General features: G+C 30.3%; 1 protein-coding gene across 3 annotated transcripts; it reads right to left on the bottom strand.

Moving 5' to 3' along the window:
- Positions 1–185: 185 nt before the first annotated feature.
- LOC132735123 (uncharacterized) lies at positions 186–17,321 on the bottom strand. Of its 3 annotated transcripts, none has more exons than XM_060722017.1 (3): positions 17,219–17,321; positions 1,391–1,643; positions 186–681 (listed from the first exon to the last, which is right to left on the bottom strand). In XM_060722017.1, exons 2-3 carry the CDS (start codon positions 1,601–1,603, stop codon positions 367–369), a joined length of 528 nt encoding a protein of 175 aa, XP_060578000.1. In that variant the 5' UTR covers positions 1,604–1,643; positions 17,219–17,321; the 3' UTR covers positions 186–366. The 3 variants fall into 3 exon arrangements, with proteins under 3 accessions (XP_060578000.1, XP_060578001.1, XP_060577998.1); XM_060722018.1 differs by lacking the exon at positions 17,219–17,321 and adding an exon at positions 9,459–10,391; XM_060722015.1 differs by lacking the exon at positions 17,219–17,321 and adding an exon at positions 2,680–2,949.
- Positions 17,322–27,579: the final 10,258 nt, after the last annotated feature.

Here is a 27,579-nt window from a genome sequence, read left to right as displayed (position 1 = left end):
GAATACCGTTCCGCGGCTCTACCGACTGAGCTATCCGGCCGCTTACACATCTTTTCCCCTAAATAGTGAACAGTTCTGAACCGTGACATACTCCCCCGCTATATTGAAATTCGTCCTCGAATTTCTAATGGGTAAAGAGAACAATGTGAAATTGAACTCGGAGCTTATACCATCACGGTCCCCCGTTGGGCGCCAAATGTCACAGGGTGAGAAAAATGTGCAGCCTGACCGGGACTCGAACCCGGGACCCTCGGAATACCGTACCGCGGCTCTACCGACTGAGCTATCCGGCCGCTTACACATCTTCTCCCCTAAATAGTGAACAGTTCTGAACCGTGACATAGATAACGCCAATTGTTCGCATTTTTATATCAATTCCTTGCTCCCTCTTCTTCTCGCGAGAGCTGCAAGATCTCGCGTTGTTTTCATAGAACATGTTCGTGGACGAAAAGCGTCATCTTCTTCATCTGTATCGGTACCGTCCAATGCTGTGACACTTGACGCTGATCGTACTGAATAATTGTCTAGTCCAAATTCACTGCCTTCAGTTGATTGTAGACTTGTAGTGGAGTCTGTCGCGGGACTTTTTCTGTATTTCCTGGATTTGGTCAATGAGTGGATAGTGTCTTGAATATCACAGAATTGTCTTTTAAGTAAAATATCATGTTGTCTCAACAGTATCTGTAAATAAATAAAAACAATTATGTCCATTAGAAAATTATAACTACTCTTAACTTATCGTTACAAAACAGTAATTAATATTCCTTTGAAGTTTAAATCAGATATACTACTATTAAAATCTTTTTAAAAAAGTCGATTCATTAAGTGCTTCTCTTTTTTCTCCTTTATAAAGTAATTTTGACAGAATCTGTATTCTTACTATATTTAGTTGTTGTTTTTTTTCTATGTCACCGCAGCTTTTGTAATAATGTGGCAAGAAGTGATAGGCGTGTCCGTATATGTGTGTGTGCATGCTTATGTATGTTATATTAAATTTATAAATAACTTCAACATTTCACCAACAAAAACAAACAACAACAACAATACAAAAAATCAAAAATGTTCGATTTCAACAAAAATTGAAAGTACTGTTCATTTTGTGTAAGATTTTTACGATTATTAAAAGAAAATAATATGAAAGCATTAAACAAATCTTTACCCCGAGCGTTACCTCGTGCAACTCTAACAAGTCTATTCAAATCATCACACAAAAAGTCACATTGACCTCGCCCGGAGTCACCTTGTTTTTTGTTTGTATACAAGTAAAGGGAAACCTTCAAAACTACAAGGCCTAATGTTATGAAAGTTGCTATGCCCTGGGTCAAATCCAGTCCTGTTTCTTATGTTAAAAAATTGCTATATTGCTTGTTTTATATAAAACGTTACTTACGAGCTCTTGTTTCACCCACATAATGGCTTGCATCATATCCCGCATTCGTTCATCTTCTGTCTCCTCGTGCTCAATGATGATCGATGACTTCCGTTTTGAAGCAGACGACAAACCAGGCGACATTTCGTCTTTGGAGAATTTTTCATATCTTTTAGGCAATCGCAAAGCACCAGGTAAACTTCCGTGTCGTAACGGTATTATTCCATTCTCCATTTGGAGAAAAGTGAACTCACAACTTTTACTTCTACATCTCCTGTAAAATATGTAAAGCTATCTATAATTATTAATATAAATAATAACCAGATTTTTCACAGAGTTATAACAGGTTGAAGTTTTTTCACTTTACGATACGATTGAACTCTCCTTGTTTTCTGTAACGCTATACATGTTTTATATACATATATTGTTTTATGTATTCCAAAAAGTAGGTAACAAAATGAAATTTGCAAGTTTGAGTACAAAGCTTTAAAAATATCAAGAACAGTAATTGTTGTTCATGTACATGTAATTTCATGTAATGTCGCATATTCTCTAGAAAACGTGAAAAAGCTTATTCTTCAAAGCAGTTAACAATAGAAAGATGTTCAAAGTACATAAGTAATATAGTAATAGTAATATGCATTAACAGTGAATGGCACGTGCATCAAATCTTTGCTATACGGTTGAAATCCTATTTAAAAAAAAACATCATAATGTTGTAATTTTTTTCTGTTTAAGTACAATCTTATTCTGTGTTACAACCCTTTCGAAATCGACGATGAAATTATGGAAACATTATCATTATACTGTTGCTATTCTGTTCAAAATATTTCAGAAGGTATAACTCAATACCCTTGGATACCAATGTTGACCACTGTGTGATTGAAGTATAAAATACGTAATCTATTAGTTTTATACACATTTTATATAATGATATTATGTTTATCTAATCTGCGATAAACATCATAGGCAAAAATGAAGGAAGTGTCTGAAACATTCTTGGCAACTTTTACTATACAAGTATTAATTCGTAATATACATATGATACGTATGGCTCAAAAATGCTAGAGCAATATTGTCGATTAGTTTAAATGTTCAAAAAAAAACATTTTAAACAAAATGTGAAAATACACACACTGTCAAAAAAATTCTTGACGATTAATTCAAACATTTCTCACAACCATTATTACATCTTATCACCTTATCACATTTGCGTAAACAATAACAATCCTAAAATCTTAAAACTTATTTTTTCAATGGCATAATTTAAAAGAAGGTACAATTCCATGCAAAAAGTAAAACAAAAATACCTCAGCATGTTTGCCCGTTAAACTCGAACTTTATCCGGTGTAAGAATTAAAATCATTATATTTATGTAATGTATATCAAAACAAACACACACTTTCACAATAAAATCCCTTAATGTTTAGAGTAATTACATTTCAATTTTTCCTTCATTTTCTGTACAATTCACACACAAAATGAAAAAACGTGTACTTGGCCATGTGGTAACAATATTCAATATGATTTACACCGTGTTTTGAATAAAACGTTGAAGACAAGAAAGTCAGGTAAACTTAGAGTAGCATCAGCAACTCTGTGTTAATCTGACAAATCTTACAGACTGTAACTGTTAGCAGACATTCTAATAACAGTTCAGGCGTACTTGCATTTTAGTATGACTTAACATAAATATAAACATTTAGTTAGGTTTCATGTGTTAGTTTTAAAACAAATACCCAAAATTGATAAGATCAATGGCAAATGATGTTATAGTTATTCTTCTATCTACTTGAAGTTTTGAAAAAAGAAAGACTTATGCTAACACTAAATTCTCGTAGGTTCTAAAAATGCATTGTTAAACGTTTTAATAGTAGTTGCAATGAGTAATTGCAAGGGTATAAAAGAAACAATAATATTTCAAATGATGATATTTAACCTTAAACTTATCAATTTTTGAAAATAAACTTTTATAGACAATAAACAATAAAAGTATTTGATAAACTATTTTACATCATACTCAAAGTTTAGGTTGGTGATTATGTGTCACATTGAAAAACAGTCAAGTGTTTACTTTAGTTATAACAAACATTTCTGAGACAAAACGCAATCTGTTTGCATATGCCATAGTATACAATGTATATTTTCCATTTTTCAAAACATTTTAAATAACCTGGATCCAGTTCATCACGGTATACAAACAACATAATTTTGTTTTCAATTGAAAATTTCAAATCTATTAACATTTGCAGACTAACACTTTAACAAATACATTTAGCAATAATCGTATTTAAATTATGTTTGCATAATCCGTAAACACTTCATCTTAATCATAACAAATATTCTTTTCAAATCAAATCTTTATAATAAGTTCGTATATTTAAACTTATGGTACGGTCTGTTTATAAATTCAACAACCAATTCGATTTTACAAATACTTTAAAGGCACTTTATGCCTCAGAAAGGAATAAATATTTACTTCTTTAGAAAGGTCAAATATTAGTTTTATAACGTTTAATTAATGGTTTTAGGGCATTTTAAATGCTTGTTAAATGAATGAAATACCGTTTAATGTAAAATAATGTGTCATACAAGCAGAACAGAACAGAACAGAACATACTCTTTATTCTCTTAGGTACATAAGTACAGTATGAGGAAAATAATCATAAAACACAGATTTAAGTTTGACAAAGGTGTATAAGTAATACATTGGGGGAGACCGTAATAAAGTTTGAAAGTAGAACATAATCCGTATATGTAGATACTATATAGAAACAAACAAAAATATGTGAAATGTAATGTAAGATTATGCCTATATTCTGATAATTACTTAAATTTGGCCATTAAGGTTTTACAAAAAAATAGACAAATGCTTTAATTTGTCAGGTGATTTCATATTCAACAAACTATTAAAACAACTGTCAGTGTTTGAAACTACAAAATTTAACTTATTGGTAAGAATTGACCGTTGATACATAAAGAAAGGGCAGCTTAATAAATAATGTGTTTCGGTGCCTAAATCATCTAGGTCACAAAGTGTGCACTTTCTGTCATTGAATACTGTTCCGTCCCACCTTCCGGTTTCAACAGGAAATTTATGATTAGAAGACCGAAATTTAAACAAATTTAATGCGTCACTATGCGGCAATAAGTTAAATATGATTCAAATTCTAATGTGGATTTAAATGAATTATATATTTTGCCTTTATTAGAAGATTGCAAATTCCCGTACCATTGTTGCTTGTACTGATCTATTAACGTGAGTTTTACCAATGCACGTGTATTTAACGGTATATTTGTATAAAATTGATTTAACCACAGGTATGAACGGCCAGCTAAATCAAGTATTCTCTTAAAGTACGAGGTCCATTTAAAAGTTGCGGTTTGACGATTTACCATATATGTATAAAGTTTAAACGATAACTTGTTAAGGTCACCAGATAGTAAGCGTGTCCAAAATCCTATCATCCTGCTTTTAACTACAACTGAGATAGGATACCTTCCCAATTCACCGTGTAATATATAAATAGGTGTACTTCTACGGGCGTTTAATAGTTTGCGCAAAAAATCGTAATGAACTGATTCTAACATATCTAAGTTTTCGAAGCCAAAATTTCTGAGCCATATGTTAGAATCGGTAAGACGGTGTGATCGAATAATTTTATGCTCAAGTCAATTGGTAAGTCAGCATTTCTAATTTTAGAGAAAAGTAAAAACATTGCTTTTTTGACTGCTCAACTATGTGTTTGCGGGCATTAAGAAATGACCCGGTACTTGAAAATTTAATTCCTAGATAATGATATGTATCAGAAAAATCGAGAATATTATCACCAAGTTTGAATTCGTAGTTACGAACAGACCGACAACCGAACACAATAACTTTTGTTTTGTTCAGGTTCACTGTAAGATCCCATTCTCTACAATAAGAATTAAAAGCGTTCAGACATATTTGGAAATCCGTTGGGTCATCTGAAATAATAACGGTGTCATCAGCATACAAAAAGACTAAAAGTTTAAGCCAATTAGATTCATTTACATCGTCTTCAAGTTTTACACCGATGCCACCTGAATCTTCAATACATGTCTGTAAATCTATAAGAAAAAGAGCGAACAAAAGAGGCGACAGATTCTCACCTTGACGGACTCCATTCATGCATGCAAAAAAGGGGGACAATTCACCATTAAGGGAAACACAAGATTTAATGTTACTATACATATTTTGAATGACTTTTAGAACCTTACCATTGATGTTAGAATTTAACAACTTTAGCCAAAGACTAGTCCTATTTACTTTATCAAATGCCGCAGAAAAATCTATAAATGCGCAAAACAATTTTTTCTTCTTATGTTTCAAGATGTTGATTATTGAATGAAGGGTAAAAATATGATCCTGACAAGAAAAACCTTTTCGAAAGCCAGCCTGATTTACATTAAGAATATTATTAGATTCTAAATATTTAGTTAATCTGCAGTTAAGTATTGAGGTAAACAATTTCCCAAGACAACTAAGTAAAGTTATGGGGCCTATAATTGGATGGTTCTTTTGGATCACCTTTGTTTTTGAATAATGGAACGATAACTCCATTAAGCCATGATGAGGGCATATAACCTGTGTCTAAAACAATGTTAAAAAGTTTTGTGTAAATCGGTAAAAAAATATCCTGTGTATTTTTTTATGTATTCGTTAAGTATATTATCGACAGGACTGCAGGCTTTACCATTCTTAAGACAATTTATGTTTCTTATTATTTCGTTCGTGGTGATTTGGGAATTTATTTCTTCGTTAAAATTATTTTGTTGCATTGGATTTGCACTTGAGGACAAGGAGCCCGTATTTGCATCCTTAAAAATAATTATAAAAATCGTGCATGCTTGGCATCTTGTTGTTAGAAGGCTTTGGATTTAATTTATTCAAAAAGTTCCAGTACGACTTAGGATTATTTGATTGCATAGATCTAAGATAAATTGACCTTTTATGTTTATATTGTTGCACATAACGATATATAATACGTTTATAAGACTTGCTAGCCTCATTTAATAGACGCTTATTGTAATCACTAGGGTATTGTTGATACCTTTTCTTAACGCGGTGATAATGTTTTCTAGCTCGATGACACTCGGGACCAAACCAAGGCCTTTTATTATAAAATTTACTACGCGCACGAGATTTTTGTGAGAAAGTAGTGTTTGCCGCAGTAGAAAGTAGGTCGCTTACCTGGAGTGTATTGTCCTAGGATGATAATTTGGACTTAACGGTGCATGGTTAAGTCCACAAACGGGGTTATCTGGATTATTATACGATATTGTAAAAATAAACACTTACATATACTATAAAGCATTATTCTTACAGTATCGTTGGTGTATTACCGTTATGGCTCTGTCGGTTGATCAAAGTTATCGTAACTTTTAGTATTTTGTACTCATAGGTTCGAACCCCACGTAGAGCCTTTTCATAACCACAATTTTTCTTCTTGCTCTGTTTTTTTTATCATTATTATTTATTTATTTTTTCGTTTTCCTTTTTGTTTATTCTTATAATATATATTTTATAGTATATATTCATTTTTTTTATTTATATTTTCTTTTTGTATATTTTGATCGCAGTGTGAAAAAATATTCGATCTCATATTCATGCATGTACATGTATATGAAAAGAAAAACAAAAACCGGTCAAACTTGTTTTCTGAACAATTGACTGTTCTGAGGTAAAAAAAAATGTGTCTTAGTAATGGTCGAACTTCAGCCTGTACGGGTAAAACACATTCCTGACACGGTTGCTCTACCTACTACGCTAACAAGAAATATGGTAACAGGCAGTTTTATTTTCAAATTTATAGGTTGTGGGATTGATCTGCCTTACCTATTTTTCGCATTGTTATTGGTCTTTGTTATGTAAACAAAGGCTCAAGTTATCATCCTAGGACAGTAATATAGTCAACTGTTTGTTGTGACTGTGGGGAGGAGTTAAGTTGTTCAGTAATGCGTTGCAAGCGTGTCAAGTCTATGTTATTACGGTATTGTGTAAGTTTATCATTTTGCCAATGTATATGTTGTGTTTCACTTTTAGTTTGTTGAATCGGTTCAGGTGGGACGGAAGCACCTATTACTATACTTAATAAACTATGTCCGTCTGACAGTAAAGGGTCCGTTTCAATAACATTAAAATACTCAGTATACTCAAAACAGTAAGCCGATGAAATAACGTAATCAATGACAGACTTGTGTTTAAAAGTAAAAGCACCATTTTGATCGTTTCCAATTCGACCATTTAAAATAAACATATTATTATTTCGACATATATCTATCAAGCGTAAACCATGAGAATTTATTCTACGATCTTGGGATTTCCTGTCTAATGGCACGGACAAATTCTCTAAAATTAAATGCTTATCAAAATACGATTGCGTTAATATGTCTACGTCAAAGAAATCGCATAAAAATGGGTCAGATGGTACGAAATCTCTTAACTCGGACGTCCTTGAGGTAAAGTCCCCAATTAAGTATACATATTTAAATTTACAACACATATTCACAACATTGTTTTCAAGCATGTAAACAAAACGGTCGTTTGACGTACATAAAAAATACTACACTAAAACACTTTAAATGTACTAATTGCCAAAAAGCAACAGAAGAAGAAGAAGACAGTTCAAATAATTGACCATGAGTAACTTATTGAAAGCTATGAAAGAATACCAATAATAAATAAATAAAATGAAAGCATTCCTGGGGCATAATGGGCCCTTAAAAGAAAGAATGAAATGGAATATAACATGTGTTTATGTAAATGTACATTGTGTTCTAAAACTGTTGTCATAATTAATTGTAAATTATCTAGCCTGCCGAAAGAATATCACTTAATACAACAAGTTGGCACTCATAAAATATTAAAGTTTTAGCATTTTTCAATTTTCTTGCAAAACATATGAATAGACACATAGACCTCATAAAATTATATTCTGCATTTTGAGATATTATCCGCCGCACAAAAAAGCTACATAGTAAACTTATAAAAAGATATGATCTATATCAGAATAGTATTCTACGTGCAATAAAATAAACTGTTCGCTTTTGCTTAAATAAAAACAACAAAAATAACTGTTTAGAAACACTTTTTTAGGTTTCAAGATATAAATATTTTACTGACTGAAATATCACCTGAAGAACAACAATTTCTTCTAAATCTTGAAAGGTTAGTGTAGTGTATATCAAATTTAAAGTAGGTTGTTATGTGTATTACAGTTGTCACACTTTTTCAGTTAACAGACGAAGTAAGCAACCTGATCCAATAGCTAAAGCTAACTGTCGTGTATTGAATTAAACAAACTGGGAAAATATTTTTTTCATCATTACTACAGTTGGAATATAAAAAAAAACGCGGTATATCTATCTTAATTTCGAGACAGCAAAAGAAACATCAGTGCATTTCAACAAATTATGTTAACTCAATAAACATTACTTTTCATTACGAGAAAAAAATGAGTTATGCAGCATTATATTAGTTTGATAGGAACTTCCATTATCATGCGCCACATGCCAAACGGTTAGCATTCACAAAATACAACTAAACTAAAAGTATTGTTATAGTTGTAAGGTCGATCAAAAGAAATTCTTTTTTCTCCAGAAGATATAAAAATACGATAAAAAATAACATTTAAAACTTTAATATTTTTAATATATCAGATAAAAAGATCGGAACAAAACTGTTAATGTAGACCAACTTAAAAAGAAGTTGCTTAGATCAGGTGTAGTATATATATACCGTTTTGGCAGGAATAGTCACGTGACACGCACCTACTTCTTGGTAGAATTTTCAATTTTATCGAATTTACGTGTTAAAATGGAAATAGCTGTGTCCAAAAAAGTCAGTCACCTAGATCACGTGAAATTGTATTATGCCATATTAATGTTTCAGTGTTAGGCCCACAAATAAAAGAAATGTCAAGTATTGATTAATTACTTTATATCTGAAATCATTAAAATTTCTTTATAAAAGTTAACTTATACCCTGTCACTATTAAAATATGCATGTTATATTTAATTTGTTTGTCTGTGTATCTCTTAGTTTTAAGATAATAAGAATTCTTACCTCAATAGTGATTATGAAATCATACACTTTTTTGTTTTGAACTATAAATTGTGCCGTTTCTTTTTAATACGTTCATAAAAAACACTTCAGAAGAATGTTTAATAACATTTAAAATCTCTCACATTAATAGCACAAAATACTAAATACACAACATACATTCCGGTTCACAATTGAATCAAAACAGAAATAAATTTGACACTGAAGTTCGGATTATGTTTGCATCCTTGGTCGTGAGAAAACACTATCTCATACAAAGGAAGATTTTAATCGTTTAACTTTTATGTTTAACAATACTGTTATAAGATCAAATTTATTTCCCTTTGTTCCTCCAAATTCTAAAATTTCAATCGAAGCATCTTACGCTTAAGACTATCATAAAAAGATCATTGGAAAATATGTGTGCTTTTGTCGGAGTTTCCTTTGTTGTATTACAAAACGATGTCAGATAAGCCCCGTGTATATTTCAATTGGTATTTTTAAATGATTCTTTAAACTCTTTTTTAATTATTTTAGCTTTTTTGCTTCCGTTTAAACTATAACATTTTCATGTTTTTTGTCAATCGTTGTGTGTAAAGGAAAGAATATATCCTTTGAAGAAAAAATAAAGTGTTTTTTATCCAATTTTATCAGTTAAAGTGTATTTTAGAATCGAAATGATTTCATTGATTACAAGTACAAAGGTAAGAAAACCAATGCTCACTGGTGCTATAATTACCACAGCTCCTTGTAGTTTAAAACCTATTATTATAATGTCTCTATATACTCTCTTCAAAAATTATTTCCTTCACAAGACACTTATTTCACTTAACAAACAACATGTATGATATTTCTTGCACATAATAATATAATAAATTTTACAATATAACTATGGACAATTTAACGTTGCATATCGTCTTTATCACTTTATACTTAAATCAACACTGATATTATTAGTTTGGCTCGATAATGTCTTCCTATGTTATAAACAAGAATCTCATATTTCATAACTATCCATCACTGTATTTCAATAAAATAAATTCTTTATTTCCTCATATAAGCAAATACAGGTAACTTAAATGACATTATTATACACGAATGTGGCAAATAACTTCGGTGAACCAAATATTCGATTTCGCTTCAATGCATACCAGTTTAAGTATTAATATACAAGATAAATCATGTTGATAAAATAAAACATCGTATAACAATTCTGTTTTAATGCATTAAGTTCTTTTTACACTTATTAACATAGTATATTTTGATAAACGGCAAGTGGTTTCTTAGTCTACTTCAATAAATTTATCATAAGCATTGTTAAAAGAAATAATAAAGACAAAAACATTTGTTGTACTTTTTTACCACTGTAAACACTGTATTGAGAATATTAATTCGTTGTCCTTTTTAAATTGTGCTGTTGTTATATTTGTTTTAAAATAATAAAGGGTAAAAAATCCAAAAAGAATGAAAAAAAAGGATTCCTAAAGAACATCCAACGCGGCAAAATTGAAACTGTTACAGGCTTCTGTTCATTGACAGTATTGAAAAGTGCAAGCTAACGTCCGTGCTAAATATCATTAGCTTAAGAAGAATTCAACATTTAAACAAGAAATGATGAAATTTATAATTTAGAAACATGTGTTTATAAAGAAGTTCATCAAACAATGATTAAAGTATCAATCCGCCTGAAGATATTATATGGTCCTGCTACTTTTTTTATAGACACATCAAAAGTTATTATCATTTGAACATATTTTCATACTTAATAAAATAAACAAGAACCTTATGAAGTACATAAAAACTTTTTATATTATTTTTAGAAGAAAACTGACAGAAATATACATTGAATGATAAGTTGACTTTTCTATTGTCCCGCAAAGTTGTATTTTAAAATAGAATTTCTATAAATCCACTTAATCCATTGCCCTTTTTGTGTCGCCTTGAAAAACGCGACATATAGGGGTTACTTTTGTCGGCACCGTTGTCGTTGTCGGTGTCGGCGTCCCCTTATGCTTGTCCGGACCATAAGTCAGTCATTATAAGTCGGATTGACTTCAAACTTGGTATGCATGCTTCTTATAATGATCCGAAGTGCATTTCACAAGAACCGATACTCTGCACTTCTTAATTTTTGAGTTATTGCCCTTTGTTAATTTTCATTCTTTATTTTTGTCCGGGCCATTTCTCCTAATGTATAAAAGCTATGGACTTGAAACTTCATATGATGATAGATCTCATTAAGAAGAAGTGCAGTGCATAAGAACTGGTACACTGCATTTCTTATTTTTTGAGTTATTGCCCTTTGTTAATTTTCATACTTTATTTTTGTCCAGGCCATTTCTCATAAATTATAGAAGTTTAATAGACTTGAAACTTCATAGGATGATAGATCTTATTGATAAGAAGTGCAGTGCACAGAAACTGTTGCTTTGCATTTTTATTTTTGAGTTATTGCCCTTTGTTAATTTTCGTCATTTTTATCCTGGCATCTGCAGATATGTTCATACGGTTCTTACCATAGAACCTTCAATGTGTCTCGTACGAGCCATTTCGTGAAAAGCGGAACTAAATAAAATGAAATTTGAAAGGGTGTAACAAGTTATGCAGTCTGCATTCACAGATAAGTAAGAAAAACAGGAGGCAACATTTTCTAAGGGTGACTAAACAGTATTCAAGTAGGAATACTGGAACCACTCAAAGGGAAAAATATTAAATACAAGGAGCTAAAAGTACCACAAATAACAATGAGGTCTTCAAGGATCGGAAATATAACTCTGATTGTATGTACGGGGACAATTTTTACATTTAAAAATATTTCTTTTTCGTCACCCAAACATGCCATCTTATAATCTTTTGTATAAAAAAATAATTTTATTTTTTTTTAATATTTTCCATTATTTTTATACATAGATGTCTCACCTAAACAGTGTCTTGCAAATTTTGCACATTCATGCCGTAAACTATATTATCATTAATATCACTAAACACAAAATGTATAAAGATCACTTCCGTATTCGGTTTAGATATCTCAGTCATATCTTGTACAAATTACGTTTTATTCAGTAAAACAGAGGTTGTGGTTTAAAATTTCACGAATCTATCGATAAACTCTGAGATGCATTTCATATTTCACAAGTTATCGACAAGGTTTGATAGACTTCAACATTGGGCTATTCATATCGTTAAAATGTTTTATTACATATTTGCAAAACTAAAAGCAATGCTGCGCCAATATCGTTTGTATTTTATCTCATAAAAACGACTTTCATATGTAGCCTGTACAGGCGAAAATAATAGAGTGGTTTTAATTAAGTTTAACATGCAATTCCAAAGACACATTAAAATGAAGTTCATCTATTATAAAGAACTATAAACTTTGTTCTATGAATGGCAAAATTTAAAGGTGATACTATCATAAAACGTATCGTGCAATGAATGCATGATCATCATTTTAATAAACTAAATCTTTTATGGTATTTTTGCCAATTGAATGTAAGTTTCTTTTCTTGTTGAGTCTCTTTTTATTTCAACTTGTTTGTTGTCGGATTTTGTTTGTTTGTAATTGTATCTTTATCAATATCTTCTCAATTAATTGATAAATGAAATGTTACATTAATACGTCGCTGAAAAATCAAAAGAGTGTCAAAGGTATAATAAAACTTGCTGATACAGACAACATTTAGCTCAGATATATGACAGATGAACAAGAGTCAGTCACTCACCAACAGTCTAAACAATTGGGAAACCCTTGACAAAGAGTGTGACCTCAGTTTATTGTCTTATGGATTTGGATTATTAGCAGTGTATTCATTATAGACTGTAGTGTAACAAAGTATTATGCGCCATGTCCTTCTGAGTTTCAAATACAGTTGAGAAAAACGATGCAGTGAAAAGGTTAAAAATGTGCTTTTTCACATAGACAGTTATCAAGCTTGCACGTTTCATCAATAATTATGGCTAACAACTTAGCTAACATACACGTTACTCGCCTTAACCTACCCCTCCAAATTCCATTTTAATCATGGAGTCTGCAATGGTAAAATAATGTCTCCTAATAGAAATATTTTTACATGTCTTGGAAGCTTCAAACAGTACGTGTAGTTAACAATAGCATTTACTTCAATTGATAATATAAAAACAAATATATGTAAAAACGTATGAACTTTGTTTAAATAAATAAATTCTACATAACAATTTTCACAATGTTTTAACAAAAACTGATATTGCCATGAAATGAAAACGACGTGTGTGGTATCATCTAAAGATTGTGCAGAATAAGCGCGTTGTTCTAAATGAGCAATTATTTCAGTTGTCCTTTATTAAAAATATACGGACTCTTTTAAAATATATCACAATTTTCAAAATTATCTGTGTAAAATCTAAATTGAATTCATTACAATTCAAACATTGTAAAAAAATCCGCAATTCATGATAACAGTGATCTCGAGTTGAACTATTGCACTTTGATACAACTAGTTAACATTCTATCAAAGCTTGACAAGGCTGGTATGTTAAACTAATTTAAATAGAAAGTTTAAACCATTTGTTGAATCTTTTTATTTTACAACAGTTGTTCAAGATAAGGTTTATTTTATTTTTATTTAAGATCCTGTGTAGTTTAATGATGAAAGTAACATGACAAATTTGATTAAAAGAAAATCTTCCATTATACATAATTTGTCGAAATGAAAGTAAAAAGTTTCAGTTTGAGCTAAAATAGATTTAAATTCGAATTGTTCATGCAGTGAAATCTTATGTCGAACTAGGACAGTTTGAATTTTAACATGTGGGTGCCATTAGAACCATATGAAAGAATAAGTTTAATTCATATATTTGTTAATTGTAGAATGAATAAAACCAAAATCATATAGACATATTTAGATTTAGATACAAATTTAATTGAAACAAAACGTGTGTGCTTTTGATAAGCGTGATCTGGTACCGTAGTAAGTATTACCCACAGTGAATAAACGGAAAATAAAGAAAATCCATTTTGATAAGGCGGAACATTAAAAAAAAACAAATAAAAATATAACAAGATGTTGGCTGCATGAGAAATTATCATTAATCTAATTAGCGTGTAGTTTTTGCTAATTTTTTCTGCTTTTTGTCGACTTAACATCGTCTAGTCGGCATAAAGAGATTTTCAGAGATATACCTCGACTTTAACATGAAAGGAAACATAAAGAATGTTTTTGTAAGATGAATAATGATGTTTGTTTTATATACAAGGAAAAAAAGAAAGAGAAATAAAAATAACTAGGAGAATAACATAACCACCTTAACTTTTATGTATTTTCAGAAGTTTTGAAAGAAGATTTTGTGGAAATGCTTTTCATGTTTTTTCTGTTATCCATTTGCATGAGTATAACTAAGCTTTTTACATTTTGGAATAAAATTTGCAGGATTCTGAAAAATATCCGGAAGCTTTGTAGGCCAAACCTAAAAAAGCATCAAAAACTAAAATCATAACACTATTTTGTTTCCGTCTATATAAAATAACAAAAGTGTAAAATGTTCTGTAGTTTTAGAGATTAGATGTCAACAAAGTATACTCTTCTTTCATTTACCAAAATATGTAACATTTTTTACCAATACGACGTGTATGTATTATGTCGTATCTTTACTTATAAATAGAAGATATTCTAGTTTTTTCTGTAAATACATGATTTATTTTCATCAAGTGGTATAAAAATAAATGTTTAATGAGTGGCGGTAGCCACGAGTAAAATACATGTATGTTAATTTTCATGCCACAAGATGAAAATAAAGCATGAATTTTCTGTTTATTATATACATTTTCCTCTTTTTTGACATTACAATTTGAAAGACTTTCCCTTAAATGTTGTGTACTGGCAGAATTTAAAAGAAAGTAGTCCGTCAAGACACCAGTGAAAATACGGAAAATATGTTTCACCGCAGTGAAAAATAAATTTTTACAGTGAAAATACGGAAAATGAAAATACGCATTTTATTTCATCAATATATCTCAATATTACATCTATAAGTATATAATAAATATCTTTATTTATTATATACTTACATATGTTCAAATTGTGTTGCGTTGTTCTTTTTTTGTCAACAGTGTTCCTACAAAAAAGAACATTGTTCTAACGATGAACAATAATGTCATTTGTTGGTGATCATAAGACCTGACAATCAGGCGAAATGATTTATTAAAGATAAATAAAATTTGAAGATAATCTAAACAATTTAGAAATTTAAGACCTATTCATATCTCATTTACGTTTATCACATAAATCCAGCATTAATTTAAATACTCATGCATTTAATTACAGCCAAGAACGCAAGTGGCAAAGACTTTAATTTCATACCAAATAATTTTATGAAAATTTACAAAGGATAAAAATATGAATTGAAAATGTCCAGACTCATGTTTATTTTCATAATAAATTGAAAATGTATTTAAAAGAATAAAATTTTGATGTGAAAGAAGAAAGTAATTTACACAATGCAAACGACACTGACAAATTCACCTAAAATACTAAAAGGACGTCAGAATATGCAATATAACCCATAGTCACGCAGTAGAAATATGGTGATGAATACTGCAAAATCGGTCATTAATCACACATAACATGTTAACTATTACTTGAATCTTGATTCTTTTTACTTTTCTTAAAATTATAAGTTTGAATTTCTTGAAATATTTAACTCATCTGGAGTCATGTAACTTTAACAGAAAAAAAGACAATCATTGGTATAGTTTAATGAATTGTTGTTTCAAAATGAAACATGCATACAATTAACTTCTGCAACTCTTTAGAAATGCTACAGAATCACTCTCAACCATATACTGCGCTAGATCCTTCAAGTCAGGACCAATCAGACGACAAAACTAGAAGCATTTATTTGAATATGTTGAAATACACCGTTCACAATATCAATGACCTTTGCACAGGGCACAACAAGTTGGTTTTACTTCATATTTGAGAACAGCAAATTCTATTTTCATTTATTGAATTTAGTAACTGCAAATTGAAAAATGATTTTCTCCATAATTCGATAAACAATGTTACAATGAACGCAAACGAAAACCTATTGGCAATAACATTGTAACGATTAGCAGCAGATAATTTGAATATATTCTTATAATTTATAAAGTAAAAACACTTATTTATGTACATATACACGTATGTTCACAATTTTCGTACAGAAAATTATTAAATCTTTAACGCTTATGTATACGTAGTCTACGTCATTTATTTATTGTAAAATTGTATTCTACCATCTTGATTCACATTTATAAATTGTATGGCTGACGCTTCAATACTTAATGATTCTCACAAAATGTAGCTTATCCTAATCTAACAATCTGACAAGGCAAATATAAATCAAAGTTAACCTTAATAAGATTAAAACATTAAAATAGCCGAAAAACTATTTATCGGATAAAATACCAAAAAATTCTAAATAACATCAAAGTTGTAGTAAACGTTTTATCACTAAAATCCTTTAAATGTTTTAAATCAAGAAAATGCAAACAGACCAAAAAACGAAACATATTAAATCACTTGAGGTGACACTGAGGTCATACCAACGCGTTGATAACAAATCAAAAGTCACATTTGTGTGGCTAATTTAAAACACCTCATATTAAAAAGACGTTGTTAACAAACTTAATGTAGTGAACACTTCCTAAAAACAACGACTAAACAAGGCTATTTTCATGGCAGTAATTCAATGTATCACAAATCTTGACTCAATACTTTGAACAAAGTCTTTGATAAGTTTATTACTTTCAAAAAATAGATAGTCCTTACCATTTAAGATGTTAGCTGTTTCACGTCCGTTTAATTTACATTTCCCTCTCAACAATAATCTTTATACGGGAAAATACTTCTCTCTCCCAAGTTACAAACTTGAAACTCGGAAATAAGGAGCAAATAAATGTGTTTAATATATATTTTACGACGTGATGGCTTCTAAACGACTATATAAAACACGCGCAAGTTATAAAAAGTTCATTTCAAGCATATATATAAACAAAATCAATTCTACTCTATTCAAATAATTTTATGAAGGGGGCATTTATCTTTAATTTTGTGTCATATATCACGATGTAAAATTAAAATATTTTCATACGAAAATAAAGATTTGGTCGTTTTACTATGCATTCATAAAATCTTATAATAACAAATATATGTAATCATGTCTTTACCGATATCAAAATTAGAAAATATTGTGCTAGGTAAAATGTAGATCTGTGTTGTATACAAGCCTGATCTGGTACGACGTTACTAACGTATAAATTATCTAACAGCCAGATATGTAAATTGTGACAAAACACTGAGATATATACTATAAAGGTTCATTATAAAAGCATCTTGATAATCTACACTTGCATTTTGACCCTAAAGGATTTCACTAGACAGGATCACGCTCATCGCTTCGCATGTCGTCGGTCCTGGCCTAGCAAAGTTCACTCGAGTTAAATACATGGTCCAGATATTCATATAATAATTTAATTTATTTATATTAACTACATTTCTATACTACTTTTACCAATTATTTTTACTATCGTCTTTTTAATATTTATTTATATTTACTAATTAAGATTTGTTCACCTAGATTCACTTACGCTCTGGTTCTTCTTTACAATTAAATTTAATATTTCTAGCCTCCAGTACCAATCAAAGTAAATATTATATTCAAATAAATGCCAGTATGTAAAAATATATCCCTCTAATTAACCATTTCCTTATAAAAGCATCAAACTCGTTATATTGCAATCATTTTGTACAATCTATAGGCTTAATAAATCAATAAGGTATAATAAGTTTGTACAATGATAATAAAGTCGTAGCTAAAGTACACAGAGAGTGGATGTTCATTATTTTTGTATTTGGATACACATTGTTATGGGCTTGATTATTTAGACGAATTGAAATAACTCGTATAAAATAAACATGTGTATTCAAATATAAGGACCCTAAAATACCTGTAAATCTTTGTAGGTTGTAGTTAATTAATGTGTAATTACAAGCATGCAAATTATTATGTTATACAGAAAGACATTACAATAATTTTGTAGACATGCATCCCAAATTTTTGCATCGGCTTGATTATAAGCCGTTCAATATTTTACTGATTTATGTTGCATCTTATATAAGCAACGAATTATGAACCATTGAGCAGAATGGAATCACACCTACTGACTCTATACGATTATGGTTAGGAATTCCGATATAAGTTTATTTTTTTAGATTCTATGGTGAAAAACTATCTGATTATCAACAAATGCTAGATGAATGTTTAGTTATCGAGACATTACTAATCACTCTTACAAATTACAGTGTAGCTATTTTACAGCTTTAAGAATATAGCTATATAACAGTGTTTCGAGACTAAATGATATGTAAACGATATCATCCTAATCTTGCATAATGGTGTGAAAACTTTAAACCGTACTTAACCCTAGCAAGAAACCAGATTAAAATGCCGTGCTCCATTCAGTAAGCTTTTAAGAGCCATTGACTTTCAAAGAACTGAAAAGCTAAAAGTCAAACATTTTAAAATCTTTAAATAAGAAAAAATAACAGCTTAAATAACAATGTGTTTTAATTAAAGGCGACATAGCGGTCATACCAATACATCGATAATCAGACAAAAGGTCACCTAGGCGGGACAAAGTGATTACAAAGCTGCATGACTGTAAGACAAAAGTTAAATGCAATTATAAACGGTTGGTCATATGCCATTATAACTAAAAGCTAGATTTAACCTTAAACGTGCTCTTATAAGAATTTTGAACCGTCCATTCGAAGTTCAAGGTAAAGATAAAAAGAGATACACTAATATAAATGCGACAGAGCGGTCATACCATAACTGTAAGACAAAAGTTAAATGCAATTATAAACGGTTGGTAATATGTCATTATAACTAAAAGCTAGATTTAACCTTAAACGTGCTCTGATACATTGTAAGAATTTTGAACCGTCCATTCGATGTTCAATGTAAACATGTAAACATGAAAAAGGAGATACACTAATAGTATGGATAGAGCCTCGTCAGACTGCGCGGATGTTCTCTATATTGGTTGCAATGGCTTATTACTTTTGGTTCGAGCAAGTTAAAGTGGATAGGTCCACAATGGGCATATTTTCCATAACTATTTCAATTATTGATAAAAAACAATAGAAATGTATCATTTGAATATTCTTATGAAATGCTGCTTGAAAAAAAATAACGATAACGTTCTAAGTGATTTAGAATGAACATTTATATGATGAATAATAATAGTTTGTTCTAGACCATTTAATTATCCGCTATATAAATATATGACATATCCCATCATGTATCTCACACTTGCCGACAACTTAAATGTATAATTCTGGTTTGTTGTTATATAAAGAAATTATTCATTACATTACAGTCATTTTAGACCAACTCAATTTAACTGTTAAATGTATACATATGTTATGTTATGTTATGTTATGGTTTAATTATTGATCATTACATGTATATTTGAACGATTTATTCTATATTGCCAGATATATGTGTAAAATATGATAAACAAGATCGACAGGGAAAGGCGGCGTTCAATGAACGCAGCCCCCATCCGACCCAGTAACAAGCGTCAGTGGCAAGGAGCCCAGGAGGACCCCAAACAAAAACAGGACAGGGCATAAGGCAGAGCACGGGCAGGCAAACCACTACATAAGAATAAATAATAAGTAACTGATAAGAATTAAAAGAAAACAAATAAATGATTGAATATTAGGCCCATAAAGTCAAAAGGCACAGGGGAAGGAGACATGAGACCCGGGGAAGGGGTAATTCATGTGAGGAAAAAATCTTTAAAAATTACTATACATGTTTCAAGAAAATACTGTTATGAAATGGTTTAATTATTGATCATTACATGAATATTTGAACGATTTATTCTATATTGCCAGATATATGTATAATTCATGTGAGGAAAAAATCTTTAAAAAATACTACATTTTTGTATAAATGTTTCAAGAAATTACTGTGTAATATGTTTCAAGTTTCAATTGTGTAAAAATGTCGTGTAACATCCTTGACACTCAAAAATAAAATATAATATACGCGGATAATTATACAAAAATATCACATATTACACATTGTAAGCACAGAAAAGTTAACTTTTATATTTATTTTCAATCGTTTATTATTCGGGTGTTAGAGAAAGAAATCCAGAAAGAAAATAAAAATTTACTTACAGCATCTAAAGTTATCCAAGCACATTCATATTCTACTTTTAATCATAATATGAAATTAATTGCATTTGAGCAATCTTTAAATTCACAAGCATATATAGTGATGTCCTTATAAACGCTATTAATACACACACTGTATGTCCCACTATTTTGCTATTTCAGTAGGTCACAATGATCTTAGGCATATGAAGTAAAAATATCCAGTTCCTCTTTATGTAAAATAAGGAATTAAAGCCTTATTAGATGAACAAATTATAATTCATGTGTAATATATCATAGAAGTGATTATATATTGAACAACTCAATTTAAAGTGTAATGAAGGTGAAAATGTGGTGACCGACGATATATGGCGTTTGCTGTAAAATTCAATCAAAGTAAGGTGGATATTTCAATTTTATTTTATAAAATCCCAGCCATAGTCAGAATTGATTGTTCGGGAGTAACATGTAGATATGAGTTAATCTTAAAGTTTGAAAAGAAAAGGTATTTGCGAGTGTATATTTTACTGCTTCAGTGTTGGTTACATAGCAAATTATGTCAATTGACTTTTAAATTACGTGTAAGTCAGTGAAATACTTAGACGGAAAATTGCGGTTGAGTATAAAAATAAAATGCTTATCTATGTATATTTAAAGAGAAAAACGAACCAGAATTACGGCATTTTGCAATGAAAATCGTAGCTCAAGTTCAAAAGTTTAAAACAAAAATAAAATAGAATAATTATTCCAATGAAGGCCAATTGGATCATCAGCAAAAAAATACGCCATATTGAAAATAAAAGTAAATAAAATATCATAAAGACTTTTATATAGGGAATATACAAATGCATCTAATTAATGATCAAATTGGTGATATATAGGTAACCTACCTGCTAATAGGCAAGTTATAGCTCCAAGTATATCCGAATTGTAATAGTTACTAATCTCGTTGATTTACTGTTCTAACACTTTGTAACAATCTTTATACACTTAATCATTACCTTCCGACATTGAAAGTTGACATCTTATCAAAACCTTGTGAAAACGTTTCCCTTATAACCTAGCTAGGTAAGTATTTCAATAGTAGGTTAATTGGTTTGAATGGTTAGTGTAAACTAGTTAGGCTATCGTATTTTGATAAGTTAACTACCGATATGTATTTTAGCTGATTTGATTAAACTATTTTATTTAGAATTTAACATAAGAGTGTTAAAACCCATGCAAATTCAAACACCTGATTTCATATCATTTTATATTACTAATCACTGATTAAACCGCTGACAAATATATTCATTAATTCAATTAAAAAATTCAATAGAAAAAATGCAAAAATAAACGACAATACAGCTGCGGGCGTGAATAGTACGTTTTCTCGACACATGACTTCCGTTAGCTAGCTCGATACCTTCTACACATGAAAGAATCCAAAGTACCTGTCGGGATTCGAACCCACACCGGTGATGGGCAAGTGGTTTGAAGTCAATGACTTTAACAACTCGGCAGTACAAATGCTTAAAAAGATGTTCGTAACATCATATATAAAACATGTCAGTTGATTATTTCATTTAAAAATCAACAATACTTTTTTGAACATATTTAAGAATGATTCAAGCACATGTCATTTAAACCTAGTTTACGTCATTTGATCGTGTTTTCATTGAAAGCGTCAGTGACACTTATCATTACGAAATTTCCTTTCTTAATTTTGGTCGATAAAGAATAGTCCCATATTTTATGGATGTGGCAAAAGCCTAACGAGTTTCTAAGTGAAACTATTTCATTTCAGATAGCTTACTGTAGTTTGAAAATGGTAACTCACAACGCCTCAGCAATCTGGTGCTTTCTAGCGATATGAAAATGTTCATTACATGATTTTAATTCATTTCATTGCAATATTTTTAAACAACGGCATTGCGTGCAAGTTTGAAAAATTCTTTTCATATCCGGTTAAACTAGAGGGTTTTCACTGAACAGGTTCAATCAAATCGAACATTATATTGTGGTTTGAATCATAGCTGCTTGACGCCTCGTAACAAATTTGTGCGACCCTTCAACACGGTGCATGTTATGTGTGTTTATTGTTTAATGGTACTCATAAAACATGCTTTATTCTAACCTAACAATTTCTCGTTAAAAGATAAAGCAAACTTAATTTTAATACAATGAATGTATCAAATACATATTTAACATTCTTATCTATCTAATTACCTTCACTCCACAATAGTCGTTCAAGTTTTGTCTGTCCGAAGAAAAAAATTTAATTACATGAAAACGAAGCATTTTTAAAACAATACTGTTCACTGTAAATAAAGCAATATTTCTTAAAGCTATGATTAGAAGGTTTAATGTAAGATAGATAACAAAGATATCATTTAAATGTAACAGCAACAAATATTTGACAAAAATACCAAATTCTGGCGATCACATTGGTAACTTGTAGATCTAAAATAGACGATGCAAAGACCGGTCAATTGTTAGGGTTGAAGACGATGTTGTTGTTGTCTTCACTCCTTTTTTCTCTTTTTTATTCTACTTTTTTTCAAATCTCTATTTATGTTTCCTTATTGAAATAATAAAAAAGACAAGTAATCATGAGATTGTGCAATACAATCTGTATAATTCTATTTTCCCCATATATTTTGTTATTCTTGATGTATGTAATTTTTATGTACTGGATATTCCTTACCTTGATTAATTAAATATACCTATTTCACTTACACGATATCACTCAACTACTGATATAGCAACATATAATGACCCCTAAAGGTTACCGTACATCTATTTGATGTAATGATCTAGCTTGTCGTTGCGAACTTTAAACGCTCTATCATTATACTTTGACATTGCAGGTTAACATATCATCTAAACTTTACGAGAAAAATCTAGCAAAGATGGTATTTTACTGAGAGTAAATTGGTTTAAATAGAAAGTTTAAATGAACTGTTTTATCTGTCTCTGTTTTGATAGAGATTATGTTATTTAAAACTTATTTACGAAGATCTTTGTCTGGAATTCTACGAATGTTTGTTGCGATACCTTGTGAAAGAATTTAAACAAAACCGCGTCTTGCTTTGTCCTACCTGTAAGTTATGTATGAGGTCATAAAATCATGATGATAAAAGATGTATTTTTAAAATTGTTTTAGAAGGTAATTGTTATTTCAATTGGATGAAAGTGAAAATGGCGTTTTAAATATATTTAGTTTCAAATATGTCTACAACATGTCATATTCTTCTTTCGATAAAAGGGACGGTTTCTATGGGACACTACTAACAAAATTGTAGTTCATTTTTCCCCAAAGTTTCCATTTCCTTAGCAGTTCACAGAAAGTGTTAAAAAATATAACTTTACAATTATGTACATCTGTCAGAAAAGTACTCTTTGTATGAGGGCCTATAAAATGTTATGTCTTTTGGCTTGAATTTCTTAAATGCTGCAATTTACCAACATTATTCCTATCATTAACCTTCGAAGCATTCTCCTTTAACAAAACACAATTTGTATCCGTTTTACATAATGATATAAGACATATCAATAAAATCTTCACCATTTTGGAAGGTAATAATAAATGACACTATCAAGATAATTTATAACTTCTGTTGTTTGTTGTTGTTGTTGTTTTCTATAAAGAAAGCATTATCTTTAGTCTTTGACATAAAAAAAGTCACCTAAACTCAGGTGAAATTAATATCACTGCCAAAATTTTGGAGAACAATGCCACACCTGTGAGACGACAGTTTTCGTGTATAAGAGGGACAATCTTTTGGTTGATCGTTTCTTATTGTAAATTCTCACTTTCTCCTGTTTTTCAGTCACTGTATAAAAAAATGAACAAGACAAGTTATGTGACAGACAGACAAGTGCTCTAGAATTAGAGAATTTTCTCTTTATAAACGATTTGCCTAAATCTTGTCAGGATGAGTTTTGTCTAATACTGTACGTATGTATTGTAAACTTGTTCATATATTTATACTAAATAGAATACCTGATATGTTCTGAGAAGAAAATTTAGTCTATTTAGGAAAATTATCAAACGAGATTTCAAAATTATAAGGGTATTTCTAACAACGTTTTTTGATATACCTACATGTATATGCTATTTTTAATATCATCGATTTAAATTTTAAAGAAGCTTACACAAATCAAGAGTAAAATTGAAGTAAATCTTTTTTTTTCTTTTACCAACTGTAAATTTCAAAACTGATGGTGGAACATAGACTTTTTTATACACCATACGGAGAGCAACGTTCATGCAAAGCGGCCCGTGCAATATCGTGAAGTACAGGTCAGTAGAAGGGGGCAACAAACGGAAGTAGAGACTACAAGAATGAAGTGAAGTGTGCATCCCTGCAAACGATATAATTCTGAAAATATACTTCTTTAACTACATGGTAATAAATCTGTTAGTTTCTATTAAGATCTAAAATAGAAAAAACAGAACCCTTAAATAACGCCAAAAACGACAAAATTTAAAATGTTGCAGGCTTGGTTTTATTAAGCCTTTTTATGAACGATACTGGAAAATGAAAGTCATTGTTTACGCTTCCTTGCACCGGCTTCAGCATAACTACTCTAAATGGAAATTTGCCATTTTTGTATGTAATTAACAATAATTAATTTTTGTGAAACGTTTCACAAAGAAACAATCAGCTATCCCATATTTGCAAAATAAAGTTTAACATTTGAGTTAATCAATTAAAAACAGATTATTTATATTATTAGACAAAACCTTTATTACTTAAACAAAAAGAGGAATATGCATGTATAATGTCCATCTTCCCAAATCTCCATAAACACCATCATTGCAAATACTTGATCTGACATTTTAAACATCTTTACCAACCTCAAGCGACTCCTTAATCCCAAAGCACCTTACGTCTTTTACTAAATTCTATAACTTTAGGTTTGAATGGTATTAATTTCTTATCCCAAACAGATACATTATCAAATATGAAATATATTTTTCTTCAGATTGTCTGGTGGTTTACCTTAAATTCCGTATCACCATAAGGCAAATAAATGCGTCAAACTTATTGTTTGTAATCGAATACAGCATTGACGTGATTTTTATTATATAATTATATGTGTTCATCAAATACGAATATCAGAGGCAAAATTACCTACACTTTTGGTAGCCACCCATCAGCACCAAGAATGTAATCAGAATATGAATTGCAAAAACGTACTGAAAAACTTTGTCGTACACATCTTTAAAAAAATACAATATTTTTCTTATACGACTTTAACCATACATATGTAATTAGTAGCTGTAGATATAGTGTCGAAATTAAATGTCAAGGCAATAAAACAACATGAAAATTGTATATTATCATTATTCATATATTAATGTATGAATGGAAGAGAATAAATATAGCATAATTATTCAACTTTGTCTTTTCCATATCCAAATAGTGCTCTTTTTTATTTTCATAAAACGACTCTCATCGTCATATGTTAAAATAGTGTGGTAAAATATTTTGTTAGACAACTGAGACAATGACATTTTGCTTAGATTTTCAAAAGGACTATTCATCTGGACATAAGGAGGTTAAAATGTTTTAGCAACTTTTAATACAATCTTTTTAAACATTTACTTTGTGGTAACGTCTATGTTCCGAGCTGTTAAAATGACATTATGCTCATTTCTTTCATAGTTAAGCTGAGCTTACCATCTATAAGTATAAGTCAGATGATTGACTATTATAATGGTGATATATAACAGTTAAACATAATTGTTTATATAACAGTTTTATCGTTCATGCAAAGTAAATTATTAAATTGAAATGAATTATGGCTAAATGTAAACGTATTTTGACTTTTCCTGTTCATTCAATATACACCACTGGACGGGCATAATGTTAGTTTTACTTCCATGTGTAAATATCGACTGGTACGTCAGACACTACCGCGATAATTGATTATGCAAGGGTATGCAAGTCATGAAACTGTGTAATAGCATGACATGTGAACGACATCTTTCACTGGTGAATACATACGAGTACATTTGAAATTGTAACGTACATGGATAAATATGATAAGGCTTTGTTAGCACTACCTGACAGTAGGGTGACTAAGTTGGTCTTTATGACGGACTTAAACAAATGACGAAACAACTGGTCAAGTGATATCAAAGAAGTTTTCATACAACTTGGTATCATTGAACATTACAAAAATAGGGCAACAATAATGCTGGATACAGTTAAAACACAGGTCGTTAACTTGTACCAGACAAAATGGTCTAAAACAAATAAAGTAAACGTACCAAAGTTCAGAACAGATAGACAGTTTAAATCCGATTTTGTCCAGGAGCAATACGTTCAGCTTAATCTTAAACGGAAAGAGCGATCATACTTAGCCCAATTAAGATGCCTTATTCTCCCTTGACGCGTTGAGACGGAAGATATATTGGTGAACCATTAGAGAAAAGACAGTACAGAATGTGCAATTTGGGTGCTATCGAAGATGAAAAACACTTTGTCGTAGGGTGTACTCTGTACTCCGATAATCGCACCCAATTGTTCAACGAAATCTTAGATAACACAAACAACTACATAAGGTGGGAGATAATGATAAACTTGTCTATATAATGAGACTATATCCTAGAAAACTTTCGAAATATATTGTACAGGCCTATATGAAACGAAGAGACATACTTTATCCGTAAATCATGTGTGCAATTTCCCTATTACAGTAATAATGCGTAAATAATATTCAAGATCATTTTATTGTAATGCTTAACTTATGAAGTATATAATATATTGTGTATTATATGCAGTGTAATATTATTACTTTATTAATTTGCATTTGTGCAATTCATTTGAATCTGCTCATTGACTTTAAATAACAAACATACTATGCGTTTGCATTCAAAATGCCTTTTTATGCTAATAATATTATTATTTTTGGTAAATATGTGACTTGTAGGCGCATTGGGCAGGGTGCTTGTATATGTTGTGAAATTG

The sequence above is a fragment of the Ruditapes philippinarum genome, unplaced genomic scaffold (genome assembly GCF_026571515.1).
Source record: "Ruditapes philippinarum isolate M1 unplaced genomic scaffold, ASM2657151v2 ctg2489_1_1_1_1, whole genome shotgun sequence".
NCBI classification, from domain to species: domain Eukaryota; kingdom Metazoa; phylum Mollusca; class Bivalvia; order Venerida; family Veneridae; genus Ruditapes; species Ruditapes philippinarum.
This window is presented reverse-complemented; position numbering and strand designations above follow the sequence as displayed.